The 17,614-nt window shown below is 43.9% G+C and overlaps 1 protein-coding gene across 1 annotated transcript in view; it reads left to right on the top strand.

Moving 5' to 3' along the window:
* The first annotated feature begins 1,282 nt into the window (after positions 1 to 1,282).
* PWWP2B (PWWP domain containing 2B) overlaps positions 1,283 to 17,614 on the top strand; it is a 65,774-nt gene continuing 49,442 nt past the window's right edge. Inside the window, exon 1 of the mRNA XM_082267566.1 lies at positions 1,283 to 1,535. Within this exon, the coding sequence (XP_082123692.1) occupies positions 1,393 to 1,535 (143 nt within the window). The 5' untranslated portion in view covers positions 1,283 to 1,392. The remainder of the gene's footprint in view (positions 1,536 to 17,614) is intronic.

The raw sequence follows: 17,614 nt of genomic DNA, 5'->3' as shown, positions 1-17,614 counted from the left end.
GGACTTAAATTTCATTTGGGTACGGCGTCGCACATTGTCAGTTGAAGTCGCACAGCGCCGAATCGCAAAAAGTGGCCTGGACGGAAGACAGCAAAATCCTCCGGTGGTAAAGTGGTTAAACAACACTTTTTATGGATATCTTTAAGAAATGGCTTTCTTCTTGCCACTCTTCCATAAAGGCCAGATTTGTGCAGTATACGACTGATTGTTGTCCTATGGACAGAGTCTCCCACCTCAGCTGTAGATCTCTGCAGTTCATCCAGAGTGATCATGGGTCTCTTGGTTGCATCTCTGATCAGTCTTCTCCTTGTATGAGCTGAAAGTTTAGAGGGACGGCCAGGTCTTCGTAGATTTGCAGTGGTCTGATACTCCTTCCATTTCAATATTATCGCTTGCACAGTGCTCCTTGGGATGTTTAAAGCTTGGGAAATCTTTTTGTATCCAAATCCGGCTTTAAATTTCTTCACAACAGTATCTCGGGCCTGCCTGGTGTGTTCCTTGTTCTTCATGATGCTCTCTGCGCTTTAAACGGACCTCTGAGACTATCACAGTGCAGGTGCATTTATATGGAGACTTGATTACACACAGGTGGATTCTATTTATCATCATTAGTCATTTAGGTCAACATTGGATCATTCAGAGATCCCCACTGAACTTCTGGAGAGAGTTTGCTGCACTGAAAGTAAAGGGGCTGAATAATTTTGCACGCCCAATTTTTCAGTTTTTTATTTGTTAGCAAAGTTTGAAATATCCAATAAATTTCGTTCCACTTCATGATTGTGTCCCACTTGTTGTTGATTCTTCACAAAAATTACAGTTTTATATCTTTATGTTTGAAGCCTGAAATGTGGCAAAAGGTCGCAAAGTTCAAGGGGGGCGAATACTTTCGCAAGGCACTGTATATATCAGATATTGGGTACAATGTATAGAATGTATATATCAGTGATTGGATACAATGTATAGAATGTATATATCAGTGATTGAATACAGTGTATATAATATATATATATATCAGAGATTGGATACAATGTATAGAATATATATATATATCAGTGATTGGATACAATGTATAGAATATATATATAATATATAACATATATATATATCAGTGATTGGATACAATGTATCATTCCTCCAGGTCTCTGGTATTCGGTGTGGGGGTTCCATGTATTGGAGATCAGAGGATTCCCAGCTGTAACGTCACAAAGCCAGCTGTCCTCCCGTGACGTCACAAAGCGTGGAGAGGGGGAAGAACGGGGGGGCGGGGACACCGTTGTGTGTCGTCACCCGGATCCCGGGAGGTCAGAGACGGAAGAGCGGTGACGGCGGTGGAGGAGGGGGGCGCTGTGCACAGTGCAGGCCTGTGGCCGGCATCCGGAAGCCGGAGCGAGCATGGAGGCCGAGGACGGGCAGGAGCTGCGGGTCGGCTCGCTGGTGCCGGTCCTGGTGGAACAGATGCTGAATGACACGCTGGTGGTGACCCTGAGCTGCGGGGAGAAGTCGTACAGCGGGATCCTCCTGGACTGCCGGAAGAAGTAAGTACACCGTGCGCCCCTCCCCCGCCCATACACTGTACAATCTCATCGTACAATTCCATCATCGGCCACACATGCTTTATTTCTTCTTTTTTTATTTTTTTATTTAATTGATGTGAGTTTTTAGTAAAAACAAACAAACAATCCAATAACTTTGAACTTCCTAATAATTTAGACTCCATATTCATTTGATCAAATTAAGTCATTCAGGGCGGAAAATTATCGATTTATTTATTTGCAATTATTAGCAGCTTTTGAGATTGGTTATCAATTGAACCATATTTCAATCAATCTGATTGTGAGGTTGCATGGTGGAAACCGATATGATGGATAATGATCAGATCACCTCCCTGTGTGAGTCCCATCGATTGATTATTCCTACTGGCGGGGATCGTTCAGAAAATCTATCATTTATCAAAGGCTTTCTATACAATCTGATTGCACGATTGTCTTTATGGTGGCCATACACACTACAATAAATCATCTTCCAGTAGGAATAATCGATCTGTAGTTGACAGCACAGCTGAATGATCTGACACACACATTTCAATCGATAGTTGGAAGATTTGATTGTACGTTCTCTTTCTTATCTCCGTTTCCACAATGCGACCTCCATAAGCCAATGGATTGAAATCTGATGGCATGTATGACCCAATCGTCCATCTCAGTGCTGCCCAATGATGTAAAACGATCGATCATTTTCCACGTTCACTGATCAGCTTGGTTTGATTGAATCCCATCTAAACAAAGACTGAATGGATCAGAAGGGAAGTGTGGCTATTGAATTGCACACCGATTGAGTAACAAAATTGACACATGTAAGGCTACCATTAGCCTTGACCATACACTATGCAATCTGATTGTACAATCTCCTTTAGACCTACCGCCAGCTATGTAGTACCTGGTCCTCCCTGATTGGATACAAATGCAGCGTTCAGATTTAGGCCCCTTTCACACTATCTGTCCGTCGGACGGATTCCATTTTTCTCAGCGGGGGATCGAGCCGCCGATCCCCCGCTGAGCAGCAGGACAGCTGTGTCTCTGCGCTGACAGTTCCCCATGCGTCTCTATGGGGGAAAGCGGATGGGAACGGACCGTCGGTCCGTTCTCATCCGATCCGCTGGACGGATGGAAAATAGGGTTTCCATCCGTCCAGATTTGACGGATCGGATGTCAGCGGACATGTCTCTGCTGACATCCGATCCCCCATAGAGATGCATGGGGGGACCGTTCAGATCTGCCAAAAAAACGGACATCTGAACGGTCCGCCTGTGTGAAAGGGGCCTAAGTCTAAAGGAGAACATACAATCTGATTGTAAATTCTCTCTACAGTGTATGGCCACCATTGGGCTGACCATGCACTGGACAACCTGATTGGACAATCGTCTTTACATCCACCATTGAGTATGTAGTCCTTGGGGCCTCCCTGACTTCATACTAACTGTATGGATTGTTTAGGTTTGTCCTCAAACTACATGGTTTTGGTAAATCTAAAAGAGATTTTACAATCAGATTGTATGGCCAGTGTTGGGTTTACTAAAACACTGAACTGTGAACTCAATCCTAAGTGACCGTACAATCTCCTTTAGATCTACTGTCACCTATGTAGTATAAGGACCTGTCTGATTGGATACTGATTTAATGGCTGATTTAGATTTGTCCTCATATATTTGGTAAAGCTGCAGGAGATTGCATAGTGTATGGCCAGCTGTATGCTCCCCCATACATTAGGGTTGTACTGCCTTTGTTCTAATAAAGATATGTAATATGAGGACTAACCTAAACCTTTCTTTAAATGAGTATCCAATCAGACCCTTGTACTACATAGTAAATGGTAGATCTAAAGGAGATTGTATTGTGTATGGGCAGCCTGGATTCCACCATACTCAGCCCAGTTTTCTACTCTTCAGAGTTTACATTTATAGATTTATTTTACCGGTGTGTAGATTGGTCATCATTTGATACTTGAGTTCATAGACAGGCGTGCCATCAGACCGGGGCTTCACTCCCAGGCCTATCCTTACGCTGTTTGCTTTGAATGGAGGAGCCATTTTTTTTTTTTTTTTTTTTTTGAACCAACAAATCCTACGGTAGAACACACAACGTGTTCCCGAAGGTGGACTTCTCCTTTAGGCCAGCCACACCCCTTTTTCTGCATTTTTTTTTTTTTTTTGCACTTAAAAAAAATAATTTTAGGCCTGAAGATTACACAAAACCCCCAAACGTTCTATATTTTCTGAAAGCAGACACCCTAGAGCAGTGATGGCGAACCTTGGCACCCCAGATGTTTTGGAACTACATTTCCCATGATGCTCAACTACACTGCAAAGAACAGGAGCATCATGGGAAATGTAGTGCCAAGGTTCAACATCACTGCCCTAGAGCAGTGACGGCAAACCTTGGCACCCCAGATGTTTTGGAACTACATTTCCCATGATGCTCATGCACTCTGCAGTGTAGTTGAGCATCATGGGAAATGTAGTGCCAAGGTTTACCATCACTGCCCTAGAGAATAAAATAGCGGTATCTCCAATTTTTTATATCACAAGATATTATAGCAAAGGTAAAAACGCAAAATTTCACTAGAAAAAAAAAACACATTAAAAGATAATTTTAGGCGGCACTAAAACACAGTAAATTCCCCTAATTTTTGGGTAAAATATAAAAGCGGAGGTTGCACCGAGTAAATAGATTCCCAACGTGTCACACCTCAAACATGTCGGTACCCTAAATTTTCTATAGGTGACACATTAAATGCCACCCATAAGTCATCAATTTAGCGTTACGAAGGAGGCCTGGTGCTAGAATTATTACTCTCATTCCGGCGTGCACGGCGATATGTAACTTGTATCGCAATCCATGGTTTTAGGTGCAGGCGGCCCACCGCATGCGTTTACATTTGTATGTGCATATATGTGGGGGGGGCCTCAATTTTTTTGGGGGGGGGGAGTTTTTTATGTGCTTGGGTGTAATTTTCATTTTTTACAATTATAAAACAAAATTTTTGTTTTTTATTACTTTTTTTTTCCCCATGACAACGTCCCCTATGTGATGATTTTTTTTTCTTGGTGACAGATTCTTTTTAATGAGATATCCGGGTCTGAAAGACCTTGGAATGTCTCCTATGTGCTCCATTGAATGTAATGCACATTGCACTGTACTACTTTCTTTCCTGGCCTTGATGGCCGGGGGAAACTGTCAACAAGGACCCAGAAGTGATGTCAACAGCTAGAAGGGGAGGAGAACAGACATGTGTCCACTCTCCTCCCTCCCCCTCTACACAGAACCACCCGCTATGCTGGTCCCGGGCCCACAGATAGGCAAGCAGAACCTGGGATACATAGTGGGGGAGGAAGCATTCGGACGGCAGCCCGGGATCCAGGTCGAAACATCTGGTCGACAACCTGATGCCTGGGGTTTGTTGAGCCCTGACTTTTAGTGGATTCATTTGGTTAGGTGACTCTGCCACTGATAATTTGTCAAAACTGCACTGGCAGAATCAAGACCCAGGTCAGAAACAGGCCAACATCTCACTGTATCTGTCAACAGAGCGAGTGATTCCATACAGACAGACGTGTGGCCTCTTCATAGAATCCACTGATGACGGTTTATTTCTAGCAGAAGGATTGTCCATCTTATCGTCTGGAAACCACCTCTTATGGAAACCAGTCTTTTGTTTCAGATCTTAAAAGGGGAACGTTGGTTGTAGCTTTAGTTGGGTTATTACATCTGTGTTAGCGGTCATGACTGGTCTCGGGCCATCCTTCCACTTTCTAGAAATGTATGCCGCGTTCTTATCATATAAAACGTGATAGAACACTGAGAGCCCTTGTGTCCTGGAGAAGTCCTGTCCATGAGTTCTGGAGTTCCATCATTGGGGTGGAACTGCAGGGGATGGAGGTACTGCTTATCTCACGGGGGTAGGGGGCCCAAGAAAGATGTCCTACTAACATGACAGTCTGTACCGATATGACGGCTTTCCTCTTCCCTGCTGTCTTTCCTCTTCCCTGCTGTCTTTCCTCTTCCCTGCTGTCTTTCCTCTACCCTGCTGTCTTTCCTCTACCCTGCTGTCTTTCCTCTACCCTGCTGTCTTTCCTCTTCCCTCCTGGCTTTCCTCTACCCTGCTGGCTTTCCTCTACCCTCCTGGCTTTCCTCTTCCCTCCTGGCTTTCCTCTTCCCTCCTGGCTTTCCTCTTCCCTCCTGGCTTTCCTCTTCCCTCCTGGCTTTCCTCTTCCCTCCTGGCTTTCCTCTTCCCTCCTGGCTTTCCTCTTCCCTCCTGGCTTTCCTCTTCCCTCCTGGCTTTCCTCTTCCCTCCTGGCTTTCCTCTTCCCTCCTGGCTTTCCTCTACCCTCCTGGCTTTCCTCTTCCCTCCTGGCTTTCCTCTTCCCTCCTGGCTTTCCTCTTCCCTCCTGGCTTTCCTCTTCCCTCCTGGCTTTCCTCTTCCCTCCTGGCTTTCCTCTTCCCTCCTGGCTTTCCTCTACCCTCCTGGCTTTCCTCTACCCTCCTGGCTTTCCTCTACCCTCCTGGCTTTCCTCTACCCTCCTGGCTTTCCTCTACCCTCCTGGCTTTCCTCTACCCTCCTGGCTTTCCTCTACCCTCCTGGCTTTCCTCTACCCTCCTGGCTTTCCTCTACCCTCCTGGCTTTCCTCTACCCTCCTGGCTTTCCTCTACCCTCCTGGCTTTCCTCTACCCTCCTGGCTTTCCTCTACCCTCCTGGCTTTCCTCTACCCTCCTGGCTTTCCTCTACCCTCCTGGCTTTCCTCTACCCTCCTGGCTTTCCTCTACCCTCCTGGCTTTCCTCTACCCTCCTGGCTTTCCTCTACCCTCCTGGCTTTCCTCTCCTGTATGATCTGTAGGAACCTCTAGTTGATGCAAAGAAAACCTCTAACGGTCAGACTATCACTCCGAATGCAGTATTTTTCCTTCGATTTTCTCATCATGTGCACTAGGCATTACACTCAAGTATGAGTGGGGCACACCTAACCCCAAGATCCCCATTCATCCCTGAGTGATTTGAAGTGCTTTTGCTGAAGTGTTTTACGCTCAACTTAAAGATTCCTATTGTATTCAATGGGGCTCTTCACATCCAAGTGTCACTTTTCGCTCCAAAGCTTGATAAAATATGAGGGCATAGTCGGCATCTTTAATCCTATGGACTTTAATAGGCGCACCTGAAAAATGCACTTTTTTTTTTTTTTTTTCCCAATTTCTTGTCTCCCTCCCTCCTAGCTTTCCATTGTTCAAAAAAATGTTCAAGCCTGAAAATGTATCTACAAACACACAAAAAAAGCTCTAAAATTGCTTCATAAGGCTCATGCTCAAGTGTGAATATAGAGTTATATAAATTTAACGATTTGAATACTCGTAGAGTCAATTCTCATTGCATAAATGGGTTTGTAAATTATCCCAACCCTTTTAACATGAAGCAACCCATGAAATAACCTTTTAGCCCCAAGGAACCCCTGCTAATTACTAGATCACCGATTATTAGTGTGATGGTCAGCGGGAAGAATGCTCCTTACATTTGTGGTCAGTGTGAAAAATTCCCTATTTGGGGTCAGTTTGGTGTCAGTGGTTACTTATCTAAGAGGCAGAACTTGCCCATTGCTAAAGAAACCCCTAGAAGTTTCTGGAGGAATCCTTGGGAAAGTCTTCTCTAGTGGATATCTGTAGAACTACTGCAGTCACCCAGCCTCACGAGTCAACAGCTACTGAGATACATAATCTAGCACATAGAGATTGCATTGTCTTCAGTCAGATGTGACTGGTAGACTTTCACTCAGCATGGCAAATAATAGGGCTTTCCCTAGACATTGAAGGGCAGGCAGGATTTCACCACGCTGGAAAACGTAAATCTGCCAAGCTCCACAGAGCACTCCAAAAATCTACACAGGTGGCTCTGCCGACCTTGAACGATAATGCCAAATCAGATAAATGAAAAGTGTTGGCAGAATATTTTAGGAGCTGTAGTGATAAGAACGGGTTTTCTAACCTCACTGATCGATGTTCCCTCTGACTGATGTCAGCTGGCGTTTGCTGCCATAGACATTAGGGGTTGACTGATTATTGGTGGGGCCGATATTCACTTTTTAAAAAAAAAAAAGTATTGGTCACAAACTTGCCGATATGACCGGTACTGTTTTTTAGAGCTGATGGTCGGCTTTCTTTTAATACCAAATGATGTAGCTAAGCAGCCACTCGGCTGTTACTACCACCAGTGGGAGGGGGCACCCTCCCGCCACTCCACCCGGTTCTCCCGTCCCACCGGGAGGCCCGAGCGACCAGCCGGCACATCCGCCGGTTGGCTGAAGACCTGAACAAAGCTGGAATCAGCTCTGATCAAGTCTCCGATGTACTATGAAGTGATGTCATGACATCACTTCTGGTCACTGGAGCGTTAAAAGTGCCAGATTAAAAAATAATTTTTTTTAAAAAATGGCAGTATTCAAAACTTGTTTTTTTTTAATGCTTTTAAGTGCAGAGGAGGGGGTAGGGGTCAGATCCCTCCATAAAGCATACCTGTCACTGCCTATTACTGTCCCAAGGGATGTTTAAATTACTTGTGACAGCAATAAAAGTGATAAAAAAAAAAATGTAAAAGGATAGTGTAAAAAAATAAAAACTTTAAATGTACAGAATGTCGGCACCTAATATCAGCTTTCGACCTGAAGGGTGGCCGGAAAATCTGTATCGGCCCTGAACAAAACGATATCGGTTGATCCCTAATAGACATGGGTCTCCTAAGTAGGGATGAGCCTGTGTTTGGTCTCAACTCAGAAGTTAGTTGTCATTGCTGGGCAAATGAGTTGCCGGTGGGAAACTGACTTAATAAGGGCACATGGCTGCATTAGGTCTATATCATTAACCCAGTATGGGCACATGGCCACATTAGGTCTACTTCATTGACTTAACGTTGCTGCGTTTCCATATTAAGGCCAACATCATTGACCTAACATGGCCATGTTGCCATAGGTCAGTGATATCATGAGCATCTCTACCCCTTTGTATACATTCAGCTGCAGGGTGGGGATGCTCATGACATCATTGGCGTGATATGGCGGCATGGCTATGTTAGGTCAATGATGTTGATCCAATATGAAGATTAGGTAGACTTAATGTGGCCATGTGCCCACATTGGGGCAATGAAGTAGACCTAATGTGGCCGTGTGCCCACATTGGGGCAATGAAGTAGACCTAATGTGGCCGTGTGCCCACATTGGGGCAATGAAGTAGACCTAATGTGGCCGTGTGCCCACATTGGGGCAATGAAGTAGACCTCATGTGGCCGTGTGCCCACATTGGGGCAATGAAGTAGACCTCATGTGGCCGTGTGCCCACATTGGGGCAATGAAGTAGACCTCATGTGGCCGTGTGCCCACATTGGGGCAATGAAGTAGACCTCATGTGGCCGTGTGCCCACATTGGGGCAATGAAGTAGACCTCATGTGGCCGTGTGCCCACATTGGGGCAATGAAGTAGACCTCATGTGGCCGTGTGTCCACATTGGGGCAATGAAGTAGACCTCGTGTGGCCGTGTGCCCACATTGGGGCAATGAAGTAGACCTCATGCGGCCATGTGCCCATAAACATTCCTGCCCTTTTGTATATGTCAACTGCGGGGTGATGCATCTCCTAACTGCAGCTCAGTGGCCCAGCAATGACCACTAATTTCCAGGTTTGTAATAAACCCAATCACATTACTACACTTAACCTGGTATTCATGGATAGTCATTGTGGACCCCTGCTAAACGGGAAGCTGCTATAGAAATAATTTATTTACAAATTCTGCATAGAAACAAATTAGGAAAGTATGTCATTAGCATACATTACTGTTCTAACCTTCAGCATTTTCTCAATTTTTATATATAAAATCTTCTAAACATTTAAAACTAAATATTCTAATTTTCCTTTTAAGAATTTTTAAAAAACTCCTCTGCAGAACAGAAACAATGAAGGCTCTTGTTAGATTTCTACACCAGGGCTTGTGTATTTTAGTTATACCTCTGATTAGTGGGTCAGGCTCGCTCTATTGCAGTAACATGGCTGCTTTATAAAGTGGTTAGAGAGAAATTGCATATTTCTAGGGGATTTTTTTTTTAAAGCTGGTTGGATACCAGTAGAACTTCATTTGAAAGATTTAATTTTCAGAATGTTTATTCAATTCATCTAATGATTAGGGGAATCAAATTTGGCATTCATTTTCGAATGCAGTGACGAAAAAAAATTGAAAGAGAGGGATGAAATAATATTCTGGAATGGAGAAATTCTTACTGTGAATGCGTTTTTCTATTGTAAGAAAACATTTTTATTGTAATGAAACCTCTTTTAATACATCTGGGATTTCATCCAAATAAGAGATCCGGGTGGAATATTAAGGGTTTTTGAACAAAATTAGATGACTCAATGATAGCAAGAATGTTCTGATGACCCATTGTTCAGAACTCCCCTATGAAAGTTCCAACTAAAAATTGCACTCTCTCCAAAGAAAAAAAGATTTTAAATGTGCAATAATAATGGTTGCTGCTGCAGGATATATATACACACACACACACGTGATATATGTAAAAATTCCCGCAACTGTATATGCAATCAGCAGCGCAAAAGCAAATTAATTTGCAAACATAGTGCAAGTGAATAATAACAATAAAGTGCTCTGAACATACAAACAATTAATAACTGCAAATAGTATGGGATAGAGAGGAACCCCCCCCCCCCCCCCCAAGAAAACATAATGCACGAAAGAAGTGAAAACAAATTTGTATGAAAAAGTCCAACAATAACTGTGTACTGAATCCTTTAGAGATATCCCACCAAATGAACACAGTCTTCCTACCGTGCTGATAATCCTGGGTATAGTGATGGTGACACCCTCCGTGTTGAAAAATGTCAGAAATTCACACTCACCAGATAGTGTTGATCCCTGTTGCCATATGGCAAGTAGAGATCCAAGCAGGCTTATTAGATCTCCAGGATCTAGATGGAGATTCTCAGTTTTTCCTCCCAATGGGTTCCCCACACCCAGTGGAGAGAACCCATCGGGAGGACGAGCTGAGAATTTACATCTCGATCCCGGAGATCTAATAAGCCTGCTTGGATCTCTACTTGCCTTATGGCAACAGGGATCAACACTATCTGGTGAGTGTGAATTTCTGACATTTTTCAACACGGAGGGTGTCACCATCACTATACCCAGGATTATCAGCACGGTAGGAAGACTGTGTTCATTTGGTGGGATATCTCTAAAGGATTCAGTACACAGTTATTGTTGGACTTTTTTCATACAAATTTGCTTTCACTTTTTTGTGCCCTATGTTTTCTTGGGTGGGGGTTTCCTCTCTATCCCATACTATTGCACTTATTAATTGTATGTTCAGAGCACTTTATTGGTAATATTCACTTGCACTATGTTTGCGATTAATTAGTTCTTGTGCTGCTGATCGTATATACAGTTGCGCTAGTTTTTACATAAAAGCTAACTGTATATGGTTCACTTAAAGTAGAATAGCAGGTTTAATATGCCTTTAAATAGTTTGTTTGTGCCTGGTTGGCCTAAACAATTTCCATTGCATAACCATGTGGCCTCCTGTCTACTGCTGTACTAGAGTCAGTCTGAAAGTTTCTCCTCTGTTCAGGAGAAACCCTATAGTTTTACTCAATTGATGCAAGATTTTGCAGAGGTGGTAATCGTAATGTCACCCATTTGCCTTTCTTTCCTCTTTGTTTGGTGGGAGACACTTGTCCAATGGTCTTTTGTAGGGACGTACATCTATACACTGTATTTAGACAACAAATAGTAAATATCAACACTAGTCCTTGTGACGGCGTAAGAGGATTAAACAAAAGTCCCATAGTGCTGTATTTCATAAAGTGCTCATGCTCTTATAACTTGGAAAAACAGTGCTACACTTGACTAAGACCAAGGGCCCCACACGGATGTACACTCATCCTGGAAACTGACCACCTATCTCTAGTGTGGTCACTTACGCTTGTTGAGGAAATATCCCCTGGGTGGTGTCTCTGCTAGCAGGCCTCACGGTGGGTTACTCCTCAGATGTGAATGGGAAAGCTAAATGACAGAGGGAAACCTCATAGCGTAAAACCGTATGATATATTAAACATGAAAACAGTAAACGTTGGTACACTCACATTGTATGGTGCCTATGTCCTGGCACCCGATGTATACAGCATATGCATTAGGGGTATCCTGGTGGACGTATGGTATGTTCTGCAAATCTCCGCTCAGCACAGTCTCCGGAAGTGACGCAGGCGGAAGTGTCGTCTCAATGTGTTTGTGTGTGTGTGTGTTTTTTTTTTTTTAAAGAAATCGTATGGTTTCACGCTATGAGGTTTCCCTCCTCTGTCATTTGTCTTCCCCCCCCCCCCCCCCCCACACTCTTGAGGCCTTCTAGCAGGAGACACCACCCAGGGGATAGTTCCCCAACAAGCGTAAGTGACCACACAAGAGATAGGTGGTCAGTTTCTAGGTTGAGTGTACATCCATGTGGGGCACTTGGTCTAAACACAAGTCTAGTGGAGAACCATTTTATCTAAGATATTAGAGCATGAGCACTTTATAAAATACAGCACTATGGGAATTTTTTTTTTTATTTTCATCTTGAGCTCTTAGAGCCCATTCACATTAGCGCGACTTGTCAGGTGACTTGTCAGCCTGACAAGTCGCGGTATGTTGCGGTCCATTGAGTAGTACAAGACCCGTTCTAATAGGAGCGACACAAGTCGCTCCGACTTAGAAAAATGGTCCTGTACTACTTTGGGGTGACCTCGGAGCGACTTGCATAGACTTCCATTATGTGAAGTCTCTGCAAGTCGCGCCGAAGTCACGGTGCACGCGACCTCACAGGTCGCCCCCCGAAGTCGTGTCGCCTCAATGTGAATGGGCTCTTACAAGAACTGGTGTTTATATTTACTATTTGTTGTCTAAGCACTAAGTGCGGTGCATTTTTTATATATGTTCATGTTGTATTGCCATTGAGCTTACGTTAGCGCTGCAGTTGGTGAAATATTGTTTGCACATCGATTAATTTTTTTCTTTGGTGTTAAGTTATTTCAAATTCTTTTGTAGGAATGATCTCGGGCATGTCAGGATAGTTGTCCAAACCCACCTGAGCTAACCCAACAGAAGGCTGTTTTTTCACAAAGCAAATCACTAGTGGTTGAGGCATTCCCTGCCCCGCAGCCACACGTTAACGTGCGAGGTGGGAAATACTTCAGCCACTTATGATTGGCTTGGTGCAGTGACTGCTTCCTGGTAGGAAGGCTCAGATTGGTTTGGATTAGGATCCAAACATGCCTAAGATCATCCTCCCTAAAGGCCATTGGACAAGTTTGTCCCACAAGTCCTCTATTGTCCGAACTTTTTACCACCTTAAATGGGGAGAGGCAAGTGGATGACCTCATGATTACCAACTCTTGTCAATCAGAGGATATCAAAATGTTTGAGGTCATTCCTGGTCTTCAGCTTAGAAGTAGATGGTTGGGTTCTCTGGGATTGACTACCTTTTCATTTCCAAGGCCTTGTGCACACAAATGCTTAGTAGTTCCTGTGTGCGGAAGTGTAAAATCCATGGTGCTTTTTGGGCGCGTACAACAGCCAATACAAGTGAATGCTGTAAAGGCCATGCTTAAAGGGCCGTACACACTTGACGAAAATCGGAGAAAATATCCTCTGATTTTTCTCTCTCTTGCTCAGCGTTCATAACCGTTTTTAGTTGACAGTGCATAAATGTTCACAAAATTTCTCGTCTGATTTTTTTTTTTTCTTTTTTTTGGCACATTTGTTCCTAGACTTCTGGGTTGTCAGCAACTTCAGATCATGCGCGGTCTTTCGTATCCGATTTTTCATGGACGTACTGCATACACCTTAAACGAAAATTGGTCGTCTGGGGACGGACGATAAAAATTTTGGTGTTTGTCCCTCCGTTTTTTTCCGTTGAAAAATGTTGGCATCGACTGCTGAAAGTTGTGTACACACTAGGCGAAAATCGTACGATTTTACCTCGGATGGGAATTTTCGGCAGATTTTCTACTAGTGTGTACCCCACTTTAAGGTGGACATTTTTGGGGAGCCCCAACAAATGGCAACCACCCCAAACTTTAACTGGTCTTTGTACCAAGCAGCACAGGGAAGGGCAACGCGTGTTAAAAAGCAACAAACGAAAATTCCAAGCTCACTTGCAAACCAAATAGACCCTGTCTCACAGTACTTGTTAAAACCAAAAGGTTTAGTTTGCACACGTTTGCAAATATATGCGTAAGCTGCAGCAGCCACGTCACGGCACCCTAGTGTCCAGCAGTCCTAACTCTAATTTTGAGAGTCTCCTGGGTTGGAGCGCACATAAATAATGATGGATAGATTACGGGCAGGTATTCCTGGAGGGAGGTCACCCCTCAAAGGTACATGAACACACCGGACACCCAGCAATGGCAGCGACGGTATCCAGTATGATCCCTCTGGCCACATACAGCCAACAATACAAGTGAATGGCTATACAAGGCCATGCTCCAAAGTGACACTGTTGGGGAGCCACCAGTGTTTTCCCTAAACATGGCTGCACACAGCCATCGACTTGTATTGGTGGCTGTACACCGTACATGCATGAGTCCTAATAGATAAAGATTAGAGTTACTTCCTGGCAAGAAACTGTAGGCTAGCATTGTGATAAAACAGAGGTGATCAGGCCAGAAAGGAACATGAAAGTGCAGCTGGCGGGGCCTTGCTTCTAATCAGCTTTAATGAATATAAGCCTTCTACTGTGAAGTGGGGGAGGGGGTGTGCATGCTGCTTTTAAGTGATCTGCTGCTGCCTTTCTCTTGTGTTTGCTTGATTTTTCCTTCAGTGCTGGTAAATAGACAAAATAGAAAAGTCACTGTACCGAGGAGCATTTGAGCTGCCACGGTATCTTGTGGTTATTTAAATGTAAAGTAAAACAAAGAGTCGAGTCTCCCTGAGTCACTGCCTTTTATGATTGCAGTCAGTCATTGTTTACTGTCAACTGCTTTGATGGCGAAGAAACTCCTTCCTCTTCCGCTTCATACTGTAATTATCAACAAATTGGTAATGGGGGTTTGCTTTAAATCACAAATAGGATTGGTAATTCAACTGTTGGGGTAAAGCTTGCCATAGGCCCCTTCATTTTGATCAAATGAATCTGTAAGCTCTTTGTAGGTCTATGGGCATGTGGATGTAACGTATGGGCGATTACTTCCTAGGTAAAAAAAAAAAAATAGCGTCTGCATCCTTTTCAATTTATAGGACCCAAATCGGACAGATCTGAGGTAGTCGAAAGTAAAGGGACGCAAGTAGGGTTGCACCTCATCCCTTTAAACCAGGACACATATGAATTACACAGGTTCTGTGGTTGATTAAGGTGGTAATTAAACTCACTTGGTGCCTCATCTGCATTATATCAGCCTCAGAACATGGGTAATTAATATGGTTCCTGGTTTAAAGGGATGAGGTGGCAACCCTAGACGCAAGTCTATTTACACCCAGCTGCCTGTAGCTCTAATTTGGGTCCAGAAAGTTCCTACAGGAAAATACTGAATGGTTATGAAGTCCCAAAAGGAACATGCCTCCGTTCTGCTCCAATTTAGCAGCAGATCTGTTCATGGATCCTCTGCTGATTGGACCAGACGTAGCCGGGGTGAAGGGCCATACGTTAGTAGAACTTTGTTTGATAGTGGTCCTTTTCGATTTGTTGGTTTGATTTTTATAACAATTAGTGTGGTCAAATCAATTGTTTTGCAGTGGCAAAGAAAATAGAAGGATGCAAAATGTTTGTGATTGAACAAAAGTTTAAAGCCGGCCATAGATGGTGCGATTTTTGTTTGCTGCAGCAAAATCACTCGATTCCCCCATCAACACAGTCAGTGTTTATGGAGAAATACCTCCAGCCAAACTATTGCGTTCTCCCGGCAGGGGATTTGGTACAGTCGGCCTTCCCATACATGGTTCGAATCTTGGCCATTTGAATCACCTATGGATGGCTGAACCGTGAATGAGTTTCTCTTCCATCTATTTCAGAAATCAATTGTTGAAATTTTCAACCTTTCCATGACAATCGGACAAAATATTAAACAGGACTTCAGTGCAAAATTTGTTTAACCATTGATGGTATCAAATGTTCTGATAAATGATCTTTGTATGGTCAGCTCAAGGCATCTGTTATCTGGAATGATGACTAGATTTTACAGTTGGAAACCTTACCCTGATCAAAATGTTCTTAGATGTGGGAAAACAGTTGAAGGCTAGATTTTATCACCTCGTTAGGCTTTTTTTTGGCCTCGCTTCATGCCTGAACAGGGCTGGGTCGCAGAAGTGTTCCTGTGTTAGGTTTTATTGGAGTAGGGGGAGGTGCAGCACCCAGGTTACAAACTTTCCCAATGTTGGCTTATTCCATGGAGACAGTGACTGTCCTGCTTAGTCATATCTCCCCCAACCCAAGATCCTTCCTCTGAACTGTTGGCTATCTTTCTAGTAGTGATTTTTGCCTCCTGATCTGGCCAAAACCAGATTTGGAACCGATCTTGTGTAGAGCTCCACGATTAATGGTTAAAAAATTGCGATCTTGATTCAACCTCACGATCTTAATCCGGCATTTCCACGATTCATGTAACAGTGCAGAGCCATTCTCTGCTCAGAGCGGTCAAAAAAAAAAAAAGGTGTCAAAGTTTATTACAGCATTGCTCAGCGCTGAGAGATAAAAGAGAAACATTGTCACAGTTTGCTCTTTTAGATTAAAGGGATGAACTTCGATCTGTGAGTCCCCGTTCACACTGGGGCGACCTGTCAGGTGACCTGGTTGCCTGACAGGTCGCCGTAGGTCGCCTTCCATAGAGAACCTGCGGACCCGCTCTAATAGGAGCGACACAAGTCGCTCCGACTTAGAAAATGGGTCCGGAGCTTCTTTGGGGCGACCCGGGGCGACCTGCATAGACTTCAATGTTATGAAGTCCGTGCCGGCCGCTCCGAGGTCGCGGTGCGAGCAGCGCGCCGCGACCTGTGAGGTCGCCCCGGGAAGTCGGATCGCCCCAGTGTGAACGGGGCCTAAATGAGGTCAGTTTAACCACTTAAAGACCGGGGCTGGCCATACATACTATGGATCACCCTCCTTCTAAAAAGGACTTGTAAACTCAATCAGATGTAGCTAATCACCTTCTTAATGGCACACAAAGCCATTGATTTTCAACTGTGATCAGCTGTGGTTATTTTGATTAGTTCAGCATGAAAATAGCTTTCCTGGAGCATTTTAGTCCCTGGTAATGCAGTTGACGCAAACAATCAACTATAGGTGGCAGAGCACTGTCAAAAACCTTTTTCGGGATAAAGTTGTGGACACACAAGTCAGGAGATGGATATAAAAAACTTTCAAAGGCTTTATCAATGCCTAGATGCACAGTGAAGTCTATTATTAAGAAGTGGAAGGCATTTGGTACAACACAAATCCTCCCTGGATCAGGACATTTCTCCAAACTGGATAAAAGAGCCAGAAGGAAACTGACCTGTGAGGATGCCAAGAGGCCTACAGCAACTCTAAAGCAGTTGCAGCTATTTATCACAAAGTGTGCATGTGACCTCAATATTCCAAATTCTCTACAAATGTGGTTTGGATGGGAGGGTTGCAAGAAAAAAGTCACTCCAAGAAAGGCCACGTGAAGTCATAACTGAGCTTTGCCAAAACGCAGCTTGAAGATTCTGAGGCCTCTTGGAAAAAGGTGTTGTAGTCAGATGAGACTCAAATTGAATTATTTGGCCTCAACACCAAACCATGTCTGGTGGAAATCCAATACAGCTCACCATCCAAATAACACCATTCCTACAGTAAAGCATGGAGATGGTAATATCCTGTTATAGGGGGTTTCATCTGCAGCAGGGACTGGAGCACTTGCCAGGATAGAAGGAAAAATGGATGGGGCAAAATACCTTCAAATTCTTGTGGAAAATCTGCTGCCCTCTGCCAGAAAGTTATCAATGGGAAGAAGGTTTACCTTCTAACATGACAATGATCCAAAGCACACCGCAAAAATGACCACACGGTGGTTAAAGGAGAAAAAGGTGA

The sequence above is a fragment of the Pelophylax lessonae genome, assembly GCF_965119305.1.
Source record: "Pelophylax lessonae genome assembly, chromosome: 9".
Lineage (NCBI taxonomy): Eukaryota > Metazoa > Chordata > Amphibia > Anura > Ranidae > Pelophylax > Pelophylax lessonae.
The sequence above is the reverse complement of the archived record's forward strand: the minus strand, read 5'-3'. Positions and strand labels throughout refer to the sequence as shown.